This window comes from Anomaloglossus baeobatrachus, chromosome 8 (assembly GCF_048569485.1).
Source record: "Anomaloglossus baeobatrachus isolate aAnoBae1 chromosome 8, aAnoBae1.hap1, whole genome shotgun sequence".
Classification (NCBI taxonomy): Eukaryota; Metazoa; Chordata; class Amphibia; order Anura; family Aromobatidae; genus Anomaloglossus; species Anomaloglossus baeobatrachus.
Genome location: NC_134360.1, coordinates 253594512 through 253613888, shown reverse-complemented (window position 1 = coordinate 253613888; position 19377 = coordinate 253594512). Strand labels below are relative to the sequence as shown.

At 47.6% G+C, this 19377-nt stretch overlaps 1 protein-coding gene across 1 annotated transcript in view; it reads left to right on the top strand.

Moving 5' to 3' along the window:
• The window catches only part of FAF1 (Fas associated factor 1), a 330141-nt gene that overhangs the window by 229717 nt on the left and 81047 nt on the right, over positions 1-19377 (top strand). The window contains exon 15 of the mRNA XM_075320555.1: positions 15374-15462. Coding sequence (XP_075176670.1) covers positions 15374-15462 — 89 coding nt within the window. The remainder of the gene's footprint in view (positions 1-15373; positions 15463-19377) is intronic.

Sequence of the window (19377 nt, the reverse complement as noted above, 5' to 3'; positions counted from 1 at the left end):
TCACCTTCTGAATATTGGAGCTAAATGATTTGCAGAACACTGGTACAGCGGTTATGTCGGTAGTCCATAGTCGCTGAACCAGAGCCCTGCGTGCCTCCCCCTACCTGCTGGCATTCCCGGTGCCGCCTCCTACCTGACAGCATTCCCGATGCATCCCCCTACCTGCCTGCATTCCCGGTGTCTCCCCCTACTTGCTGGCATTCGGCATTCCCGGTGTCTCCTGCTACCTGCTGGCATGCCCGGTGTCTCCCCCTACCTGCCGGCATTCCCAGTGTCTCCCCTTACCTTCCAGAATTCCCCGTGTCTCCCCCTACCTCCTGGTATTCCCGGTGTCTCCCCCTACCTCCTGCCATTCCCGGTGCCACCTGCTGGCAGTCCCGGTGCCTCCCCCTACCTGCTGGCATTCCCGGTGCCTCCCCCTACCTGCTGGCATTCCCGGTGCCTCCCCCTACCTGCTGGCATTCCCGGTGCCTCCCTCTACCTGCTGACATTCTCGGTGCCTCCCCCTACCTCCTGGCATTCCCAGTGCCTCTTCCTACCTGCTAGCATTCCTGGTGCCTCTTCCTACCTGCTGGCATTCCCAGTGCCTCCCCCTACCTGCTGGCATTCCCGGTGCCTCCCCCTACCTGCTGGCATTCTCGGTGCCTCTTCCTACCTGCTGGCATTCTCGGTGCCTCGTCCTACCTGCTGGCATTCTCTGTGCCTCCCCCTACCTGCTGGCATTCTCGGTGCCTCTTCCTACCTGCTGGCATTCCCGGTGCCTCCCCCTACCTGCTTGCATTCCCGGTGTCCCGGTGCCTCCCCCTACCTGCTGTCATTCCCGGTGCCTCCCCTTAATAAGACGTGCATTAGCAAATATGGGTGAGTCCTGGACTACCCCTGTAAGGGGTCACATGTAATGCACTGCAGCTACACCGGGCAGAACTGTGCTCATCTCTTATGTCTCACGTGTTTCCAGCCTCCAAACTCTCCATAACCCTCGCCCGGCTGCACACTCATCTGATTTCACTGAGAGTGGAGTGAAACTGCAGGGAATCCAGGTGTGTAACCTTTCCCAGCTCTGGTGGGATTCCAGCTTCGGATGTTTGCAGACATTGAAGCCTGGATGCTTGTTAGAACGTGTTAACATTTACCCAAAAAGGAGTAGAAGAAAAAGAGAGAGAGAATAGTTTCCCCCGGTCAGCTTTCCGGATACAAGGTGGGTTCACTTTCGCTGAACCAACAAGGAATTTCATAAGAAGCAATTCTGTATATATCGTAGTTCATCTGTTCTCATAAATGTTCACTTTGTTAGAGGCAGCGAGATGATAGAATTGGACGGCAGTGCTAGGATGGTCGAGTGTCGACCTCCATTTTGCACTGTGCTGATAATGATTTAGGTACTTCTGTATAAAGGTTAGACGTTTCATATTCTTTTAATGGCCTTCACCTCGATCTCGAGCCATGGTGACTTGATGGTGGAACGCTCTGTAGGAAGATTGATCTTGTGCGGCCATGATAGGGTCTTCTCCACTGTTTTCTTGGTTTTCTATAGACAACTTGTTGCTGGTCATCCTCTTCATCTTGTTCCTTCTCATCTTCCGACCATGATGTGTCCTTCTCCAGTGATTGCTTTCTTTATATGATGTGTCCATAGTAGGCAAGGCGTAGCTCGATGATCCTTGCTTCGAGTGACATGCTGCCTGATCCATGGGCAGCATACACTGACGAGCCAAAGGTTAACAATCTTTTGCACTTGAGGCTTTTAGGCTCCATATCTCACCATCCTCCACAGCTTTGAGTGTACGACAACCTTCATCTTATAGACAATCATCTTCGCTATCTCATACATAAATTTGACTTGCAACTATTTAGCATATGATTAGTTATGCAGATTCTTGTCATATCACTGCATTGTTATTGTTTTGCTTCTGGGGGTGGAAAAATCGTTTTTCTTCCTGTATACTACAAATCACTACCTGTTCTCACATTTCGTAATAGCTCAGTGTGTTATTAGGATGATTCCCAAGAGAAAGGTCACTGGTTTAAATCGAGAAGCCGCCATGATGTAGATTTCCCAACAAAAGAGAAACTGCATCATCTATCTCGAAAGCGTTTTCTTGGACTAAACTGCATCATGTGAGGCCAGGACTGTTGGAAGAATAAGAAAAGTCCATCCATCCATTGAAAAGCCAAGAGGTGACGTCCAGGCAAAATATCTGGCTCAACAAGTTGACTCATCACATGGTCTATAATTTTTGGTGCTACAAACCCAACTGTGGCGGCAGCTTGTATGCTTCATAATAATGAGATCACAGATCTCCATGCTAACACAGTGCGGCGTATGTTACAGAACTCTGGAATGGTGGCCCAAAACAAGGTGAAGAAGCCGCAACATCAATATCACCATAAGAAGTGTCGGCTCGAGTTTGCAAAAAAGTACGAAAAATGGACAGCAGAAGATTAAAAACGGGGGATATGGAGCGATGAGACGAAAGTCAATAGATGAAGCTCTGATGAGGGCAAATGGGTCTGGAAGAAACTATTGAAAAAGAGGCTAAAATGAAGGAACTGTCAAGATCGGTGGAGGAAGCCTGATGATATAGGGTTGTTTCACAGCCAAAAGCGTTGGATACTTGACCAGGATCGATGGTGGTCTCATTGCTGAGTTATATGGGGATATCCTACAGGATGGGTTACTTCATACACTCGAGTACTATAGGTACGAAAGACGACCTAGTGTGCCAGCAGGGCAACGTCCCAAAGCATACATCGATTGGAGAAGAAATGGCTCACTGACAATGAAGTAGAGGAGCTGGATTTTGTCCCCACAGTTCCCAGACCTCAACCCCATCTAACACGTGTAGAAAAAGCTTTATACATCCCCAAGTGAGTTGACCAGTATACATTAACATTGGTAACATGTACAAGAGACCTGACCAGTATACAACAACACTGGGAACATGGAGAAGAGACCTGACCAGTATACACCAACACTGGGAACGTGGAGAAGAGACCTGATCAGTATACACCAACACTGGGAACGTGGAGAAGAGATCTGACCAGTATACACCAACATTGGGAACATGGAGAAGAGACCTGACCAGTATACACCAACACTGGGAACGTGGAGAAGAGACCTGACCAGTATACACCAACACTGGGAACGTGGAGAAGAGACCTGACCAGTATACACCAACACTGGGAACGTGGAGAAGAGACCTGACCAGTATACACCAACACTGGGAACGTGAAGAAGAGATCTGACCAGTATACATGAACATTGGTAACATGTAGAAGAGACCTGAACAGTATACACGAACATTGGGAACATGGAGAAGAGACCTGACCAGTATACACCAACACTGGGAAGATGGAGAAGAGACCTGACCAGTATACACCAACACTGGGAACATGGAGAAGAGATCTGACCAGTATACACCAACATTGGGAACATGTAGAAGAGACCTGACCAGTATACACCAACACTGGGAACGTGGAGAAGAGACCTGACCAGTATACACCAACACTGGGAACGTGGAGAAGAGATCTGACCAGTATACACCAACACTGGGAACGTGGAGAAGAGACCTGACCAGTATACACCAACACTGGGAACGTGAAGAAGAGATCTGACCAGTATACATGAACATTGGTAACATGTAGAAGAGACCTGACCAGTATACACCAACACTGGGAAGAGAAGAGACCTGACCAGTATACACCAACACTGGGAAGATGGAGAAGAGACCTGACCAGTATGCACCAACACTGGGAACATGGAGAAGAGACCTGACCAGTATACACCGACACTGGGAACGTGGAGAAGAGACCTGACCAGTATACACCAACACTGGGAACGTGGAGAAGAGACCTGACCAGTATACACCAACACTGGGAACGTGGAGAAGAGATCTGACCAGTATACACCAACACTGGGAACGTGGAGAAGAGATCTGACCAGTATACACCAACACTGGGAACGTGGAGAAGAGACCTGACCAGTATACACCAACACTGGGAACGTGAAGAAGAGATCTGACCAGTATACATGAACATTGGTAACATGTAGAAGAGACCTGACCAGTATACACGAACATTGGGAACATGGAGAAGAGACCTGACCAGTATACACCAACACTGGGAACGTGGAGAAGAGATCTGACCAGCATACACCAACACTGGGAACGTGGAGAAGAGACCTGACCAGTATACACCAACACTGGGAATGTGAAGAAGAGATCTGACCAGTATACATGAACATTGGTAACATGTAGAAGAGATCTGACCAGTATACATGAACATTGGTAACATGTAGAAGAGACCTGACCAGTATACACGAACATTGGGAACATGGAGAAGAGACCAGAACAGTATACACCAACACTGGGAACATGGAGAAGAGACCTGACCAGTATACACCAACACTGGGAATGTGGAGAAGAGACCTGAGCAGTATACACCAACACTGGGAACATGGAGAAGAGACCTGATCAGTATACACCAACACTGGGAACGTGGAGAAGAGACCTGACTAGTATACACCAACACTGGGAACGTGGAGAAGAGACCTGACCAGTATACACCAACACTGGGAACGTGGAGAAGAGATCTGACCAGTATACACCAACACTGGGAACGTAGAGAAGAGACCTGACCAGTATACACCAACACTGGGAACGTGAAGAAGAGATCTGACCAGTATACATGAACATTGGTAACATGTAGAAGAGACCTGACCAGTGTACACGAACATTGGGAACATGGAGAAGAGACCAGAACAGTATACACCAACACTGGGAACATGGAGAAGAGACCTGACCAGTATACACCAACACTGGGAATGTGGAGAAGAGACCTGACCAGTATACACTAACATTGGGAACATGGAGAAGAGACCTGACCAGTATACACCAACACTGGGAACGTGGAGAAGAGACCTGACCAGTATACACCAACACTGGGAACGTGGAGAAGAGACCTGACCAGTATACACCAACACTGGGAACGTGGAGAAGAGACCTGACCAGTATACACCAACACTGGGAACATGGAGAAGAGACCTGACCAGTATACACCAACACTGGGAACGTGGAGAAGAGACCTGACCAGTATACACCAACACTGAGAACATGGAGAAGAGATCTGACCAGTATACACCAACACTGGGAACGTGGAGAAGAGATCTGACCAGTATACATGAACATTGGTAACATGTAGAAGAGACCTGACCAGTATACACGAACATTGGGAACATGGAGAAGAGACCTGACCAGTATACACCAACACTGGGAATGTGGAGAAGAGACCTGACCAGTATACACCAACACTGGGAATGTGGAGAAGAGATCTGACCAGTATACACCAACATTGGGAACATGTAGAAGAGACCTGACCAGTATACACCAACACTGGGAACGTGGAGAAGAGACCTGGCCAGTATACACCAACACTGGGAACGTGGAGAAGAGATCTGACCAGTATACACCAACATTGGGAACATGTAGAAGAGACCTGACCAGTATACACCAACACTGGGAAAGTGGAGAAGAGACCGAACCAGTATACACCAACATTGGGAACATGTAGAAGAGACCTGACCAGTATACACCAACACTGGGAACGTGGAGAACAGACCTGACCAGTATACACCAACACTGGGAACATGGAGAAGAGACCTGACCAGTATACACCAACACTGGGAACGGGGAGAAGAGACCTGACCAGTATACACCAATACTGGGAACATGGAGAAGAGACCTGATCAGTATACACCAACACTGGGAACGTGGAGAAGAGACCTGACCAGTATACACCAACACTGAGAACATGGAGAAGAGACCTGACCAGTATACACCAACACTGAGAACATGGAGAAGAGACCTGACCAGTATACACCAACACTGGGAACGTGGAGAAGAGACCTGACCAGTATACACCAACACTGGGAACGTGGAGAAGAGATCTGACCAGTATACACCAACACTGGGAACGTGGAGAAGAGACCTGACCAGTATACACCAACACTGGGAACGTGGAGAAGAGATCTGACCAGTATACACCAACACTGGGAACGTGTAGGAGAGACCTGACCAGTATACACCAACATTGGGAACGTGGAGAAGACCTGACCAGTATACACCAACACTGGGAACATGGAGAAGGGACCTGACCAGTATACACCAACACTGGGAACATGGAGAAGAGACCTGACCAGTATACACCAACACTGGGGATGTGGAGAAGAGACCTGACCAGTATACACCAACACTGGGAAGATGGAGAAGAGACCTGACCAGTATACACCAACACTGGGAACATGGAGAAGAGACCTGACCAGTATACACCAACACTGGGAACATGGACAAGACCTGACCAGTATACACCAACACTGGGAACATGGAGAAGAGACCTGACCAGTATACACCAACACTGGGAACATGGAGAAGAGACCTGACCAGTATACACCAACACTGGGAACATGGACAAGACCTGACCAGTATACACCAACACTGGGAACATGGAGAAGAGACCTGACCAGTATACACCAACACTGGGAACATGAAGAAGAGACCTGACCAGTATACACCAACACTGGGAACATGGAGAAGAGACCTGACCAGTATATACCAACACTGGGAACGTGGAGAAGAGACCTGACCAGTATATACCAACACTGGGAACATGGAGAAGAGACCTGACCAGTATACACCAACACTGGGAACATGGAGAAGAGACCTGACCAGTATACACCAACACTGGGAACGTGGAGAAGAGACCTGACCAGTATACACCAACACTGGGAACATGGAGAAGAGACCTGACCAGTATACACGAACATTGGGAACATGGAGAAGAGACCAGAACAGTATACACCAACACTGGGAACATGGAGAAGAGACCTGACCAGTATACACCAACACTGGGAATGTGGAGAAGAGACCTGAGCAGTATACACCAACACTGAGAACATGGAGAAGAGACCTGATCAGTATACACCAACACTGGGAACGTGGAGAAGAGATCTGACCAGTATACACTAACATTGGGAACATGGAGAAGAGACCTGACCAGTATACACCAACACTGGGAACGTGGAGAAGAGACCTGACCAGTATACACCAACACTGGGAACATGGAGAAGAGACCTGACCAGTATACACCAACACTGGGAACGTGGAGAAGAGATCTGACCATTATACACCAACACTGGGAACGTGGAGAAGAGACCTGACCGGTATATACCAACACTGGGAACATGAAGAAGAGACCTGACCAGTATACACCAACACTGGGAACGTGGAGAAGAGATCTGACCAGTATACACCAACACTGGGAACGTGGAGAAGAGACCTGACCATTATACACCAACACTGGGAACGTGGAGAAGAGACCTGACCGGTATACACCAACACTGGGAACATGAAGAAGAGACCTGACCAGTATACACCAACACTGGGAACGTGGAGAAGAGACCTGACCAGTATACACCAACACTGGGAACATGGAGAAGAGACCTGACCAGTATACACCAACACTGGGAACGTGTAGGAGAGACCTGACCAGTATACACCAACACTGGGAACGTGGAGAAGAGACCTGACCAGTATACACCAACACTGGGAACGTGGAGAAGAGACCTGACCAGTATACACCAACACTGGGAACGTGGAGAAGAGACCTGACCAGTATACACCAACACTGGGAACATGGAGAAGAGACCTGACCAGTATACACCAACACTGGGAACGTGGAGAAGAGACCTGACCGGTATACACCAACACTGGGAACATGAAGAAGAGACCTGACCAGTATACACCAACACTGGGAACGTGGAGAAGAGACCTGACCAGTATACACCAACATTGGGAACGTGGAGAAGACCTGACCAGTATACACCAACACTGGGAACGTGGAGAAGAGACCTGACCAGTATACACCAACACTGGGAACGTGGAGAAGAGACCTGACCAGTATACACCAACACTGGGAACGTGGAGAAGAGACCTGACCAGTATACACCAACACTGGGAACATGGAGAAGAGACCTGACCAGTATACACCAACACTGGGAACGTGGAGAAGAGACCTGACCAGTATACACCAACACTGGGAACATGGAGAAGAGACCTGACCTGTATACACTAACACTGGGAACATGGAGAAGAGACCTGACCAGTATACACCAACACTGGGAACGTGTAGGAGAGACCTGACCAGTATACACCAACACTGGGAACGTGGAGAAGAGACCTGACCAGTATACACCAACACTGGGAACGTGGAGAAGAGACCTGACCAGTATACACAAACACTGGGAACATGGAGAAGAGACCTGACCAGTATACACCAACACTGGGAACGTGGAGAAGAGACCTGACCAGTATACACCAACACTGGGAACATGGAGAAGAGACCTGACCTGTATACACTAACACTGGGAACATGGAGAAGAGACCTGACCAGTATACACCAACACTGGGAACGTGTAGGAGAGACCTGACCAGTATACACCAACACTGGGAACATGGAGAAGAGACCTGACCAGTATACACCAACACTGGGAACATGGAGAAGAGACCTGACCAGTATACACCAACACTGGGAACATGGAGAAGAGACCTGACCAGTATACACCAACACTGGGAACGTGGAGAAGACACCTGACCAGTATACACCAACACTGGGAACGGGGAGAAGAGACCTGACCAGTATACACCAACATTGGGAACATGGAGAAGAGACCTGACCAGTATACACCAATACTGGGAACGTGGAGAAGAGACCTGACCAGTATACACCAACACTGAGAACGTGGAGAAGAGACCTGACCAGTATACACCAACATTGGGAACATGGAGAAGAGACCTGACCAGTATACACCAACACTGGGAACGTGTAGAAGAGACCTGACCAGTATACACCAACATTGGGAACATGGAGAAGAGACCTGACCAGTATACACCTACACTGGGAACATGTAGGAGAGACATGACCAGTATACACCAACACTGGGAACATGAAGAAGAGACCTGACCAGTATACACCAACACTGGGAACATGGAGAAGAGATCTGACCAGTATACACCAACACTGGGAACGTGTAGAAGAGACCTGACCAGTATACACCAACATTGGGAACATGGAGAAGAGACCTGACCAGTATACACCAACACTGGGAACGTGGAGAAGAGACCTGACCAGTATACACCAACATTGGGAACATGGAGAAGAGACCTGAACAGTATACACCAACACTGGGAACGTGGAGAAGAGACCTGACCAGTATACACCAACATTGGGAACATGGAGAAGAGACCTGAACAGTATACACCAACACTGGGAACGGGGAGAAGAGACCTGACCAGTATACACCAACATTGGGAACATGGAGAAGAGACCTGACCAGTGTACACCAATACTGGGAACGTGGAGAAGAGACCTGACCAGTATACACCAACACTGGGAACGTGGAGAAGAGACCTGACCAGTATACACCAACACTGGGAACATGGAGAAGAGACCTGACCAGTATACACCAACACTGGGAACGTGGAGAAGAGACCTGACCAGTATACACCAACACTGGGAACATGGAGAAGAGACCTGACCAGTATACACCAACACTGGGAACATGGAGAAGAGACCTGACCAGTATACACCAACACTGGGAACATGGAGAAGAGACCTGACCAGTATACACCAACACTGGGAACATGGAGAAGAGACCTGACCAGTATACACCAACACTGGGAACGTGGAGAAGAGACCTGACCAGTATACACCAACACTGGGAACATGGAGAAGAGACCTGACCAGTATACACCAACACTGGGAACATGGAGAAGAGACCTGACCAGTATACACCAACACTGGGAACATGGAGAAGAGACCTGACCAGTATACACCAACACTGGGAACATGGAGAAGAGACCTGACCAGTGTACACCAATACTGGGAACGTGGAGAAGAGACCTGACCAGTATACACCAACACTGGGAACGTGGAGAAGAGACCTGACCAGTATACACCAACACTGGGAACATGGAGAAGAGACCTGACCAGTATACACCAACACTGGGAACGTGGAGAAGAGACCTGACCAGTATACACCAACACTGGGAACATGGAGAAGAGACCTGACCAGTATACACCAACACTGGGAACATGGAGAAGAGACCTGACCAGTATACACCAACACTGGGAACGTGGAGAAGAGACCTGACCAGTATACACCAACACTGGGAACATGGAGAAGAGACCTGACCAGTATACACCAACACTGGGAACGTGGAGAAGAGACCTGACCAGTATACACCAACACTGGGAACGGGGAGAAGAGACCTGACCAGTATACACCAACATTGGGAACATGGAGAAGAGACCTGACCAGTGTACACCAATACTGGGAACGTGGAGAAGAGACCTGACCAGTATACACCAACACTGGGAACATGGAGAAGAGACCTGACCAGTATACACCAACACTGGGAACATGGAGAAGAGACCTGACCAGTATACACCAACACTGGGAACGTGGAGAAGAGACCTGACCAGTATACACCAACACTGGGAACATGGAGAAGAGACCTGACCAGTATACACCAACACTGGGAACATGGAGAAGAGACCTGACCAGTATACACCAACACTGAGAACGTGGAGAAGAGACCTGACCAGTATACACCAACACTGGGAACGGGGAGAAGAGACCTGACCAGTATACACCAACACTGGGAACGTGGAGAAGAGACCTGACCAGTATACACCAACACTGGGAACATGGAGAAGAGACCTGACCAGTATACACCTACACTGGGAACATGTAGGAGAGACCTGGGGTCATATTTCTTTAGGCTGTTCTGTATAATTATCTCATGAGTAAACCCCATGAAAGGAATATATATCACTAAACTTATATGGTGAAAAAAAAAGAAAAATATTCAGGTGAGCGTCAGATATAACACATTAGAAGCTGGCCCCTCTGTCCCAGTGACGAGTCCTCTTTTAGCATAAGTAAAAAAAAAATGTGACATTTGATAAAATTCATAAACCATAAATATTTCTAAAATCACCTAACAAGCAAAGTTGTCCTGGAAAATCAAAAAAGATTTAGACAACTTAAAAAAAATTGCACAAAACCTAGAAAACAAGGCAAAAAAGAAGCAAATTTCTCAAAACAAAAGTTTAGAACCCGGGATGATGATTCGGGGCCCGAGTGTTATGTGTAATAGAAGCCCCTCTAACTACAAGTCTCTGCGGTGAATTTGAAGCTCTGCGTCAGGAACACAAGGCTTTGACCCCTGCAAATGTATATTATGGAAATAATCAGCAAAAAAACTATTTAGATAAACCCTGGAAGCATCAAAACAAAGGTGCAGCCAGAGATGGGCAAGGTCCCAAATATGAGACACAACTACTTGTGTTCTGTAGACTCATTATCTGCTAAATATATATATACATTACTATATACATATACAGTGAACCTTGGATTAACAGCAACTTGGTTTGGGAGCGTTTTGCAAGACAAGCAAAGTTTTCTACAAATTTTTAACTTGGTTTAAGAGCAATGATTTGCAATAAGAGCAATAAGAGCAAATACTCACCATGCACACGTCCGGTTCCGTCCTTTCACCATGCCCTGACCCGCTCTGGATGTAACTTTCTGTACATATGTACTCTATACTGTATACAGTATGCCATTGTACAGTATATACTATATAGCATGTCTGTCAATTTGCATTTATGGTTACAGTATTGTACTTTTTTTCTGCTGACCAGTGCATTATATTGCTTATACTGTGCCTCTCGCACACAGACAATTCTATTGTAAGTTAAAGTGCAGTTTAATTTGCTTTATATGTTTTTACTGTACAGTATTTTGTATTAGTGACTATAAAAATTGATTATTATATGAATACAGGACATTATTTTGTATTACTGTAATACGTTTGTATAAATACAGCAAATATTTTTGGGTTGTGGAAAGAATTGCCTGCATTTCAATTATTTCCTATGGGAAAATTCGCTTTAGTATGTTAAAAATATACTCTTAAATATATTTTTCTTCAAATACGTGATAAGACGCATGAAAGATGGACTTCAAAATGTGTAAAAAATAAATGTATTTTTATATCTAATAAATTGGTTGCCAAAGTTCAGTTACAGAAAGGAAAAATAATATTCTTCATTAGCTCATTAGCTTACGTAGAGTTAATAATAGTCCATTCTAATCAATAGAAATCTTCATCCATCTTTCCTTGGTTCTTGAATAGTCATGCTGGAGACCTGACAGCATGTTACTTCATCTTGGATCGGGTGGAAGGCTTCCAGCAGGCTCGACATGTCCTTCTGCAGGCACGATCCCCCTCTCTCTGTCCTCCCCCCGAGAAGTGTCATGGTATATATGTCCAATGCAGCTGCTCATAAGGGCTATTTAAGGAGATCCTACTATACACATGATGTCACTCACTAGCAGTTTGCAAAGTGTGTGTATATATATATATATATATATATATATATATAATATACCGTATATACTAGAAGGTGGCCCGATTCTACGCATCGGGTATTCTAGAATTTACGTATTGTGTAGTTAATGTATGATTTTTGTTATATATATATATAGATGTTGTTGTCTGTAGTTACCAAGTGTTTGTGTAGGGGCTGTACATGTTCTGGGTGTTGTCTGGGTGTGGCGGGGGGTGAGAGCGGTGTTGTTTGTGTGTTGCGTGTGTTGCGTTGTTTGTGGAGCGCTGTGTGTCTGTAGCGTTGTGTGTGTGTGTTGCGCGGTTTGTGTGTGTGTGGTGTGTTTTGGGGGGAGGTATGTTTTGTGCAATGTGTGTGTTGTGCGGTATGTGCGTATATTTGTGTGTGCCGTGGTGTTTGTGTGTTGGGTGTTGTGTGTGTGCGGCGTTGTCTGTGTGTGTGGGTGTCTGTGTAGGGCAGTGTTTGTGGTTCCCAGTGCGTGTGTGGCGGTGTGTGTGTTTTCGGGGGAGGTGTGCACCCCCCATCGTGCTCCATCCCCCCATGCTGCGCACCCCCCATCGTGCTCCATCCCCCATGCTGCGCACCCCCATCGTGCTCCATCCCCCATGCTGCGCACTCCCAAACGTGCTCCATCCCCATGCTGCGCACTCCCCATCGTGCTCCATCCCCAATGCTGCGCACCCCCCATCGTGCTCCATCCCCCATGCTGCGCACTCCCCATTGTGCTCCATCCCCCATGCTGCGCACTTCCCATCGTGCTCCATCCCCCATGCTGCGCACTCCCCATTGTGCTCCATCCCCCATGCTGCGCACTCCCTATCGTGCTCCATCCCCCATGCTGCGCATTCCCAATCGTGCTCCATCCCCATGCTGCGCACTCCCCATCGTGCTCTATCCCCCATGCTGCGCACTCCCCATCGTGCTCTATCCTCCATGCTGCGCACTCCCCATCGTGCTCTATCCCCCATGCTGCGCACTCCCCATCGTGCTCCATCCCCCATGCTGCGCACTCCCCATCGTGCTCTATCCTCCATGCTGCGCACCCCCCATCGTGCTCCATCCCCCATGCTGCGCACCCCCCATCGTGCTCCATCCCCCATGCTGCGCACTCCCCATCATGCTCCATCCCCCATGCTGCGCACCCCCCATCGTGCTCCATCCCCCATGCTGCGCACTCCCCATCATGCTCCATCCCCCATGCTGCGCACCCCCCATCGTGCTCCATCCCCCATGCTGCGCACTCCACATCGTGCTCCATCCCCCATGCTGCGCACCCCCCATCGTGCTCCATCCCCCATGCTGCGCACCCCCCATCGTGCTCCATCCCCCATGCTGCGCACTCCCCATCGTGCTCCATCCCCCATGCTGTGCACCCCCCATCGTGCTCCATCCCCCATGATGCGCACTCCCCATCGTGCTCCATCCCCCATGCTGTGCACCCCCCATCGTGCTCCACAGTCACACATCAGACAGTATACATGCACACATCTGATCGCATACACTCACATACACACCCCACTTCTCCCTGTGCACACCGGTGGGCGGTCCCAGCAGCTGTGCTGCACGCCATGCTCCTCTGCCGACAATCACAGATCCGATCGCATACACTCACACGCACACACACTCACACATCAGAACACACTCACACACATCTGATCGCATACACTCACACACACACACATCCGATCGCATACACTCACACACACACTGACGATATCGCACATACGCGCTCACACAATCACGACATCCGGAGATACTACATGCTTCCGGCCATGTGATCCTTCGGCGGGTCCTGGAAGGTCACTGCACGCACAGGATCGCCGCCGAGAAGCAAGCGATATCACTGGATGTTGTGAGTGTGTGGATGCGATCTGATAGGTGTGTGAGAGTGTGATCTGATGTGTGTGTGTGTGTCTCTGTTCTTATGTGTGTGTGTGTTCCGCCGCTGCGTGTGTGGATGCGATCTGATATGTGTGTGAGGTGTGTGTGAGAGTGAGGGAGTGTGATCTGATGTGTGTGTGTCTGTTCTTATGTGTGTGTGTGTGTTCCGCCGCTGCAGGACCCTGATGCGCTCACCTCGGGGCGAGAGGCCATTCCGTGGGGGGGGCGGAGCCTGGGCGAGCGGCCAATCCGTGCTGGGGTGGAGCTGAGGCGAGCGGACAATCCGTGCGGGGGGAGGAGCCGAGGCGAGCGGCCAATCCGTGAGGCCGAGCGTCCAATCCGTGCGGGGGGGCGGGGCCATGGTGAGCCCAGCGGCCAATCCGCTGTTTGTCACCGTGAGGACATGGCCAATCCGTGCCGGGGGGAGGAGTCGAGCGGCCAATCCGTGCGAGGGGGCGGAGGCGAGGCGAGCGGCCAATCCGTGCGGGGGGGCGGGGCCATGGCGAGCCCAGCGGCCATCCGCTGTTTGTCACCGTAAGGACACAATTTTGGAGCAAGACAGACAGACAACAGACAGACAGACAGAATAAGGAAATTATATATATAGATATATATATATATATATATATATATATATATATATATATATAATATATCCTTTTATAAAGTGTTTGATAACTAGATGTATTAATTTTAATGTTTTTACATGATATAAGAGTAACTTGGTTTAAGAGCTCACTCTCGGAATGAATTCTGCTCGTAATCCAAGGCTCCACTGTGCTTTTATACACAGGCTCTTTTTTTATGGATTTTTTCAGCTCTGCCCCTTTTAGGCCTTTGCCCTCTTGTTGTGATGGATTTTTTAAGCTCTGATCTGCCCCTTTTAGGCTTTGCCCTCTTGTTGTGATATTTTGGTGTTCAGTGTGTGCCCTGCTGAATCTCGCCTGTACCCATCTCATAGTGTTCTCCGCCGGGGCCTGAATTTACCATGTTACTGACCCGGGGTCGTTGGCTTTCTTGACAGGTAACACATCGGTAGACGAGCTCATGATGAGGCTGATCTCGGCGATGGAAATCTTTTCGGCCCAGCAGCAGGAAGATATTAAGGACGAGGTAACCATCAGCTTTATACATTGTATCTAATGGGTAAACATTTGAATATGGATTGTTTTTTTCCTAATAAAGTGATGCTCTTTTATAGATCTTTTACCAGTCTGCAGAAGGCTGGATTAAAGGGATCCTGTCACCAGATTTGTCCCCTATAAGCTGCGGCTACCACCAGTGGGCTCTTATATACAGCATTCTAACATTCTGTGTATAAGAGCCCAGGCCGCTCTGTAGAACTTAAAAATCCCTTTATAATACTCCCCTAAATGGTTGGTTCAGTGCAGACCGGTCGGATGGGCGTCTCCATTCTCCGGGTCCGGCGCCTCCTCTTTCGGCCATCTTTGTCCTCCTTCTTCTGAAGCCTTGGTGCATGATGCGTCCTACGTCATCCACACTCGCCGACATTGAGGTCCCGCGCATGCGCACTACAATACTTTGATCAATAACCGAAATCTTGCAATTTTCACTCTGGCTGTTTTGGCCTAATATTAGTCTGTACAGAACAGATAGTACAAGAAGACTTTTCAGCAGTCTGTCATCATAACCAGGATTTCAATGAAAGGTAGCACCTCTATAAAGCTGATAACACAGGATCCACCACTCACACAATAGGAGATGTCACAGCTCACCTCCTCCTCATATACAATGACTGATAACCGCTACATACATACATACATACATACATACATACATACATACATACATACATGTATGATACAATACATAACACAAGTTCCACCATTCATGATAGGTAATATCACAGCACACTGCCTCCAGTACAATGAGTAACACCTCTATAGACAGTACATAACATAGGATCCACCATTCACAATAGGTGAAGTCACAGCTCACCTCCTCCCCCTCCTGTGCAATGATTGTTATCGCTATGTAAGGTAAATAACACTGGATCCACCATTCATAATAGGTGATGTCAGAGCTCACCTCCTTCCTCTCCTGTACAATGATTGATATCAACTCTATGTATTGTAAATAAAACAAGATCCACCGTTTACAATAGGTGTTGTCACAGCTCAAATCCTCCTGTACCATGACTGATAACACCTCTATGTACAGTAAATAATACATAATCCACCACTCACAGGTAATGTCACAGCTCACCTACTCCTCCTGTTCGCTGACTGATAACATCTCTATATACAGTAGATAACAAATGATCCACCATTCACAATAGATTTACACCTCGCATCCTCCTGTACAATGACTGATAACACCTCTATATACAGCAGATAACATAGGATCCAGCATTCACAATAGATGATATCACAGCTCACCTCCTCCTCCTCCTGTATAATGACTGATAACACTTCTATATACAGCAGATAACATAGGATTTGGCATTCACAATAGATGATATCACAGCTCACCTCCTCCTCCTGTATAATGACTGATAACACTTCTATATACAGCAGATAATATAGGATCCAGCATTCACAATAGATGATATCACAGCTCACCTCCTCCTCCTCCTGTAGAATGACCTTACCCCTGATGTGAGCACATTAAATGTTTCAGCACAGTTCAGTAGAGCTTGAATCAATGAGTTAATGACACTGTCTCTGCTCAACAACAAATAGAAGTCTAATATTAGGCCTAATGGACAGAGGGACAGATGTATTGTGTTTGTTTTTTTAACAAATTTTAAAGATAAATTTCACATAAAAGCTCATCTAAATAGGTTATTAGAAGGGGACACATTCCGTTTAAGAGACCACTATCCATATTTTTCAGCAATCAGCAGAGGGTCTTACTCGTCAGCGGTCTCTCCGCTTTGTGGGGTCCTCCGTCCTGCAGGGGTCCTCCGTCCTGTAGGGGTCCTCCGTCCTGCAGGGGTCCTCCGTCCTGCAGGGGTCCTCCGTCCTGCAGGGGTCCTCTGTCCTGCAGGGGTCCTCCGTCCTGCAGAGGTCCTCCGTCCTGCAGGGGTCCTCCGTCCTGCAGGGGTCCTCCGTCCTGCAGGGGTCCTCTGTCTTGCAGGGGTCCTCCGTCCTGCAGGGGTCCTCCGTCCTGCAGAGGTCCTCCGTCCTGAAGGGGTCCTCCGTCCTGCAGAGGTCCTCCGTCCTGCAGGGGTCCTCCGTCCTGCAGGGGTCTTCCGTCCTGCAGGGGTCCTCCGTCCTGCAGGGGTCCTCCGTCCTGCAGGGGTCCTCCAGGTCACCCTGGGGCCGGTGTTTGCCTTTCTCAGCTGATCTGACAGCCAGGACCAGGGGAACCTCCAATCTCTGCTGTTTAACCCTAAAAGTGACCATGTCTTGATCAGAGGTGATGATTAGTAGACCTCGGTGCCGTCAGCCCTGCCCATCTTTACGCTGGGACAGAGGTGGGCGCCGGCTTTACGTGTTTTGTTCCTGGGACCCAGAAGCTTCAGGACTTGTGCAGAAAGGGTTAATATAAACTATTTATCTTTTTATGAACTTAATACATTTAATACGTTTTTATCTAAAGGCAGAGACTCGGGTTAGGAAAACGGATCCTTTTAAGCTGTAATCCCCAGCTTTCTTGCAGGGCATGTCACCGCGCTGTCATTGGCTGCAGACGGTTCGGGAAAGTTGCCAGGTTTGCAGGAGACACAGTTTTACAGTAATTGGAGATGAGCGAAGAAGGGACGGTTTATCTAATGGCCTTTGTGTTGTTGACACTGAACATTTGAAGGGGGAATGATCCGGAATGTTCCATACACGGCGCGCAGCAGTCGCCACTGTCCTGTAAGGAGCTATGATTGACAGCTGAACTCCGCAGCCTTCAATCATCTACATCGCCGGCATCCCTGAGGCGGAGTTCACAGGGTGAGGGATGGGGCACCGCAATAATTAAGGAAATGCTCCCAGGAATGGGCAACATTTAGCACCGGTTAATGTGAGCCATTGCTAATACCCCCAAAACATTTCTCTTTATTGGCGACAATTTGCTATGATTTCTGCCCTCAGCCATACACATGCCGGGTACAATGCACACAAGTACCTGATATATATATATACCACCAAATCTAAAACTTGCATAAAATAATGTGTCTGCTGCGAGTCTCCATATTCTGAGGGTCAGAACCTTTTTATTTTTTGCCCAATAGTTTTGTCCTTAGATTTTTTTGGGGTTTTCCTTGTATGATCTATGAATTTTATTATAATTTTAGGGTACATACAACTTTTTAAATCAGAGCTAATGTGACCAAAAAGAAAAGCATTTATTTTCATTACTGTTTTGCAATCCACAATATGGAATAAATGACAGTTATGTATGTGGCGATACCAAATATGCACGGTCTTTGTTATTTTCTTTTATATATATTATATTATATATATAATGTACATGTGTGTATGTGTGTATATGTATATATATATATATAATGTGTGTGTGTGTGTATGTGTGTATATATATATATATATATATATATATATATATACATATATATATATATATATATATATATATACAGTATATGTCTGCATATACAGCTCTGGCAGAAATTAAGTACTAAGACAAAAATTAAATCCTCACCGTGCGCACGTCCAATTCTGTCCTTTCACCGCGCTCTGACTCGCCCTGGAGGTAACTTTCTGTACATTTATATTGTATACAGTATACCATTGTACAGTACATACTATACAGCATATCTATCAATTTGCATTTGTGGATACAGTGTTGTACTTTCTTTCTGCTGACCAGTGCAGCACATTGCTTGTCCTGTGATCTGCCGGTGCTGTGTTCCTACCCCACATTTGGATTAGTTTTGCCCTTACTTTGGGGAGAATAGATTTGGGGTGTATTGGGTGTTAATTACCCGATGTATACTCCGGCTATGTGTGCAGGGAGCAGGGAGCCGTCAATGACAGCTGAGAGCGGCGGAGGCTGGTAACGAAGGTAAATATCGGGTAACCAAGGTAAGGGCTTCTTGGTTACCCGATATTTACC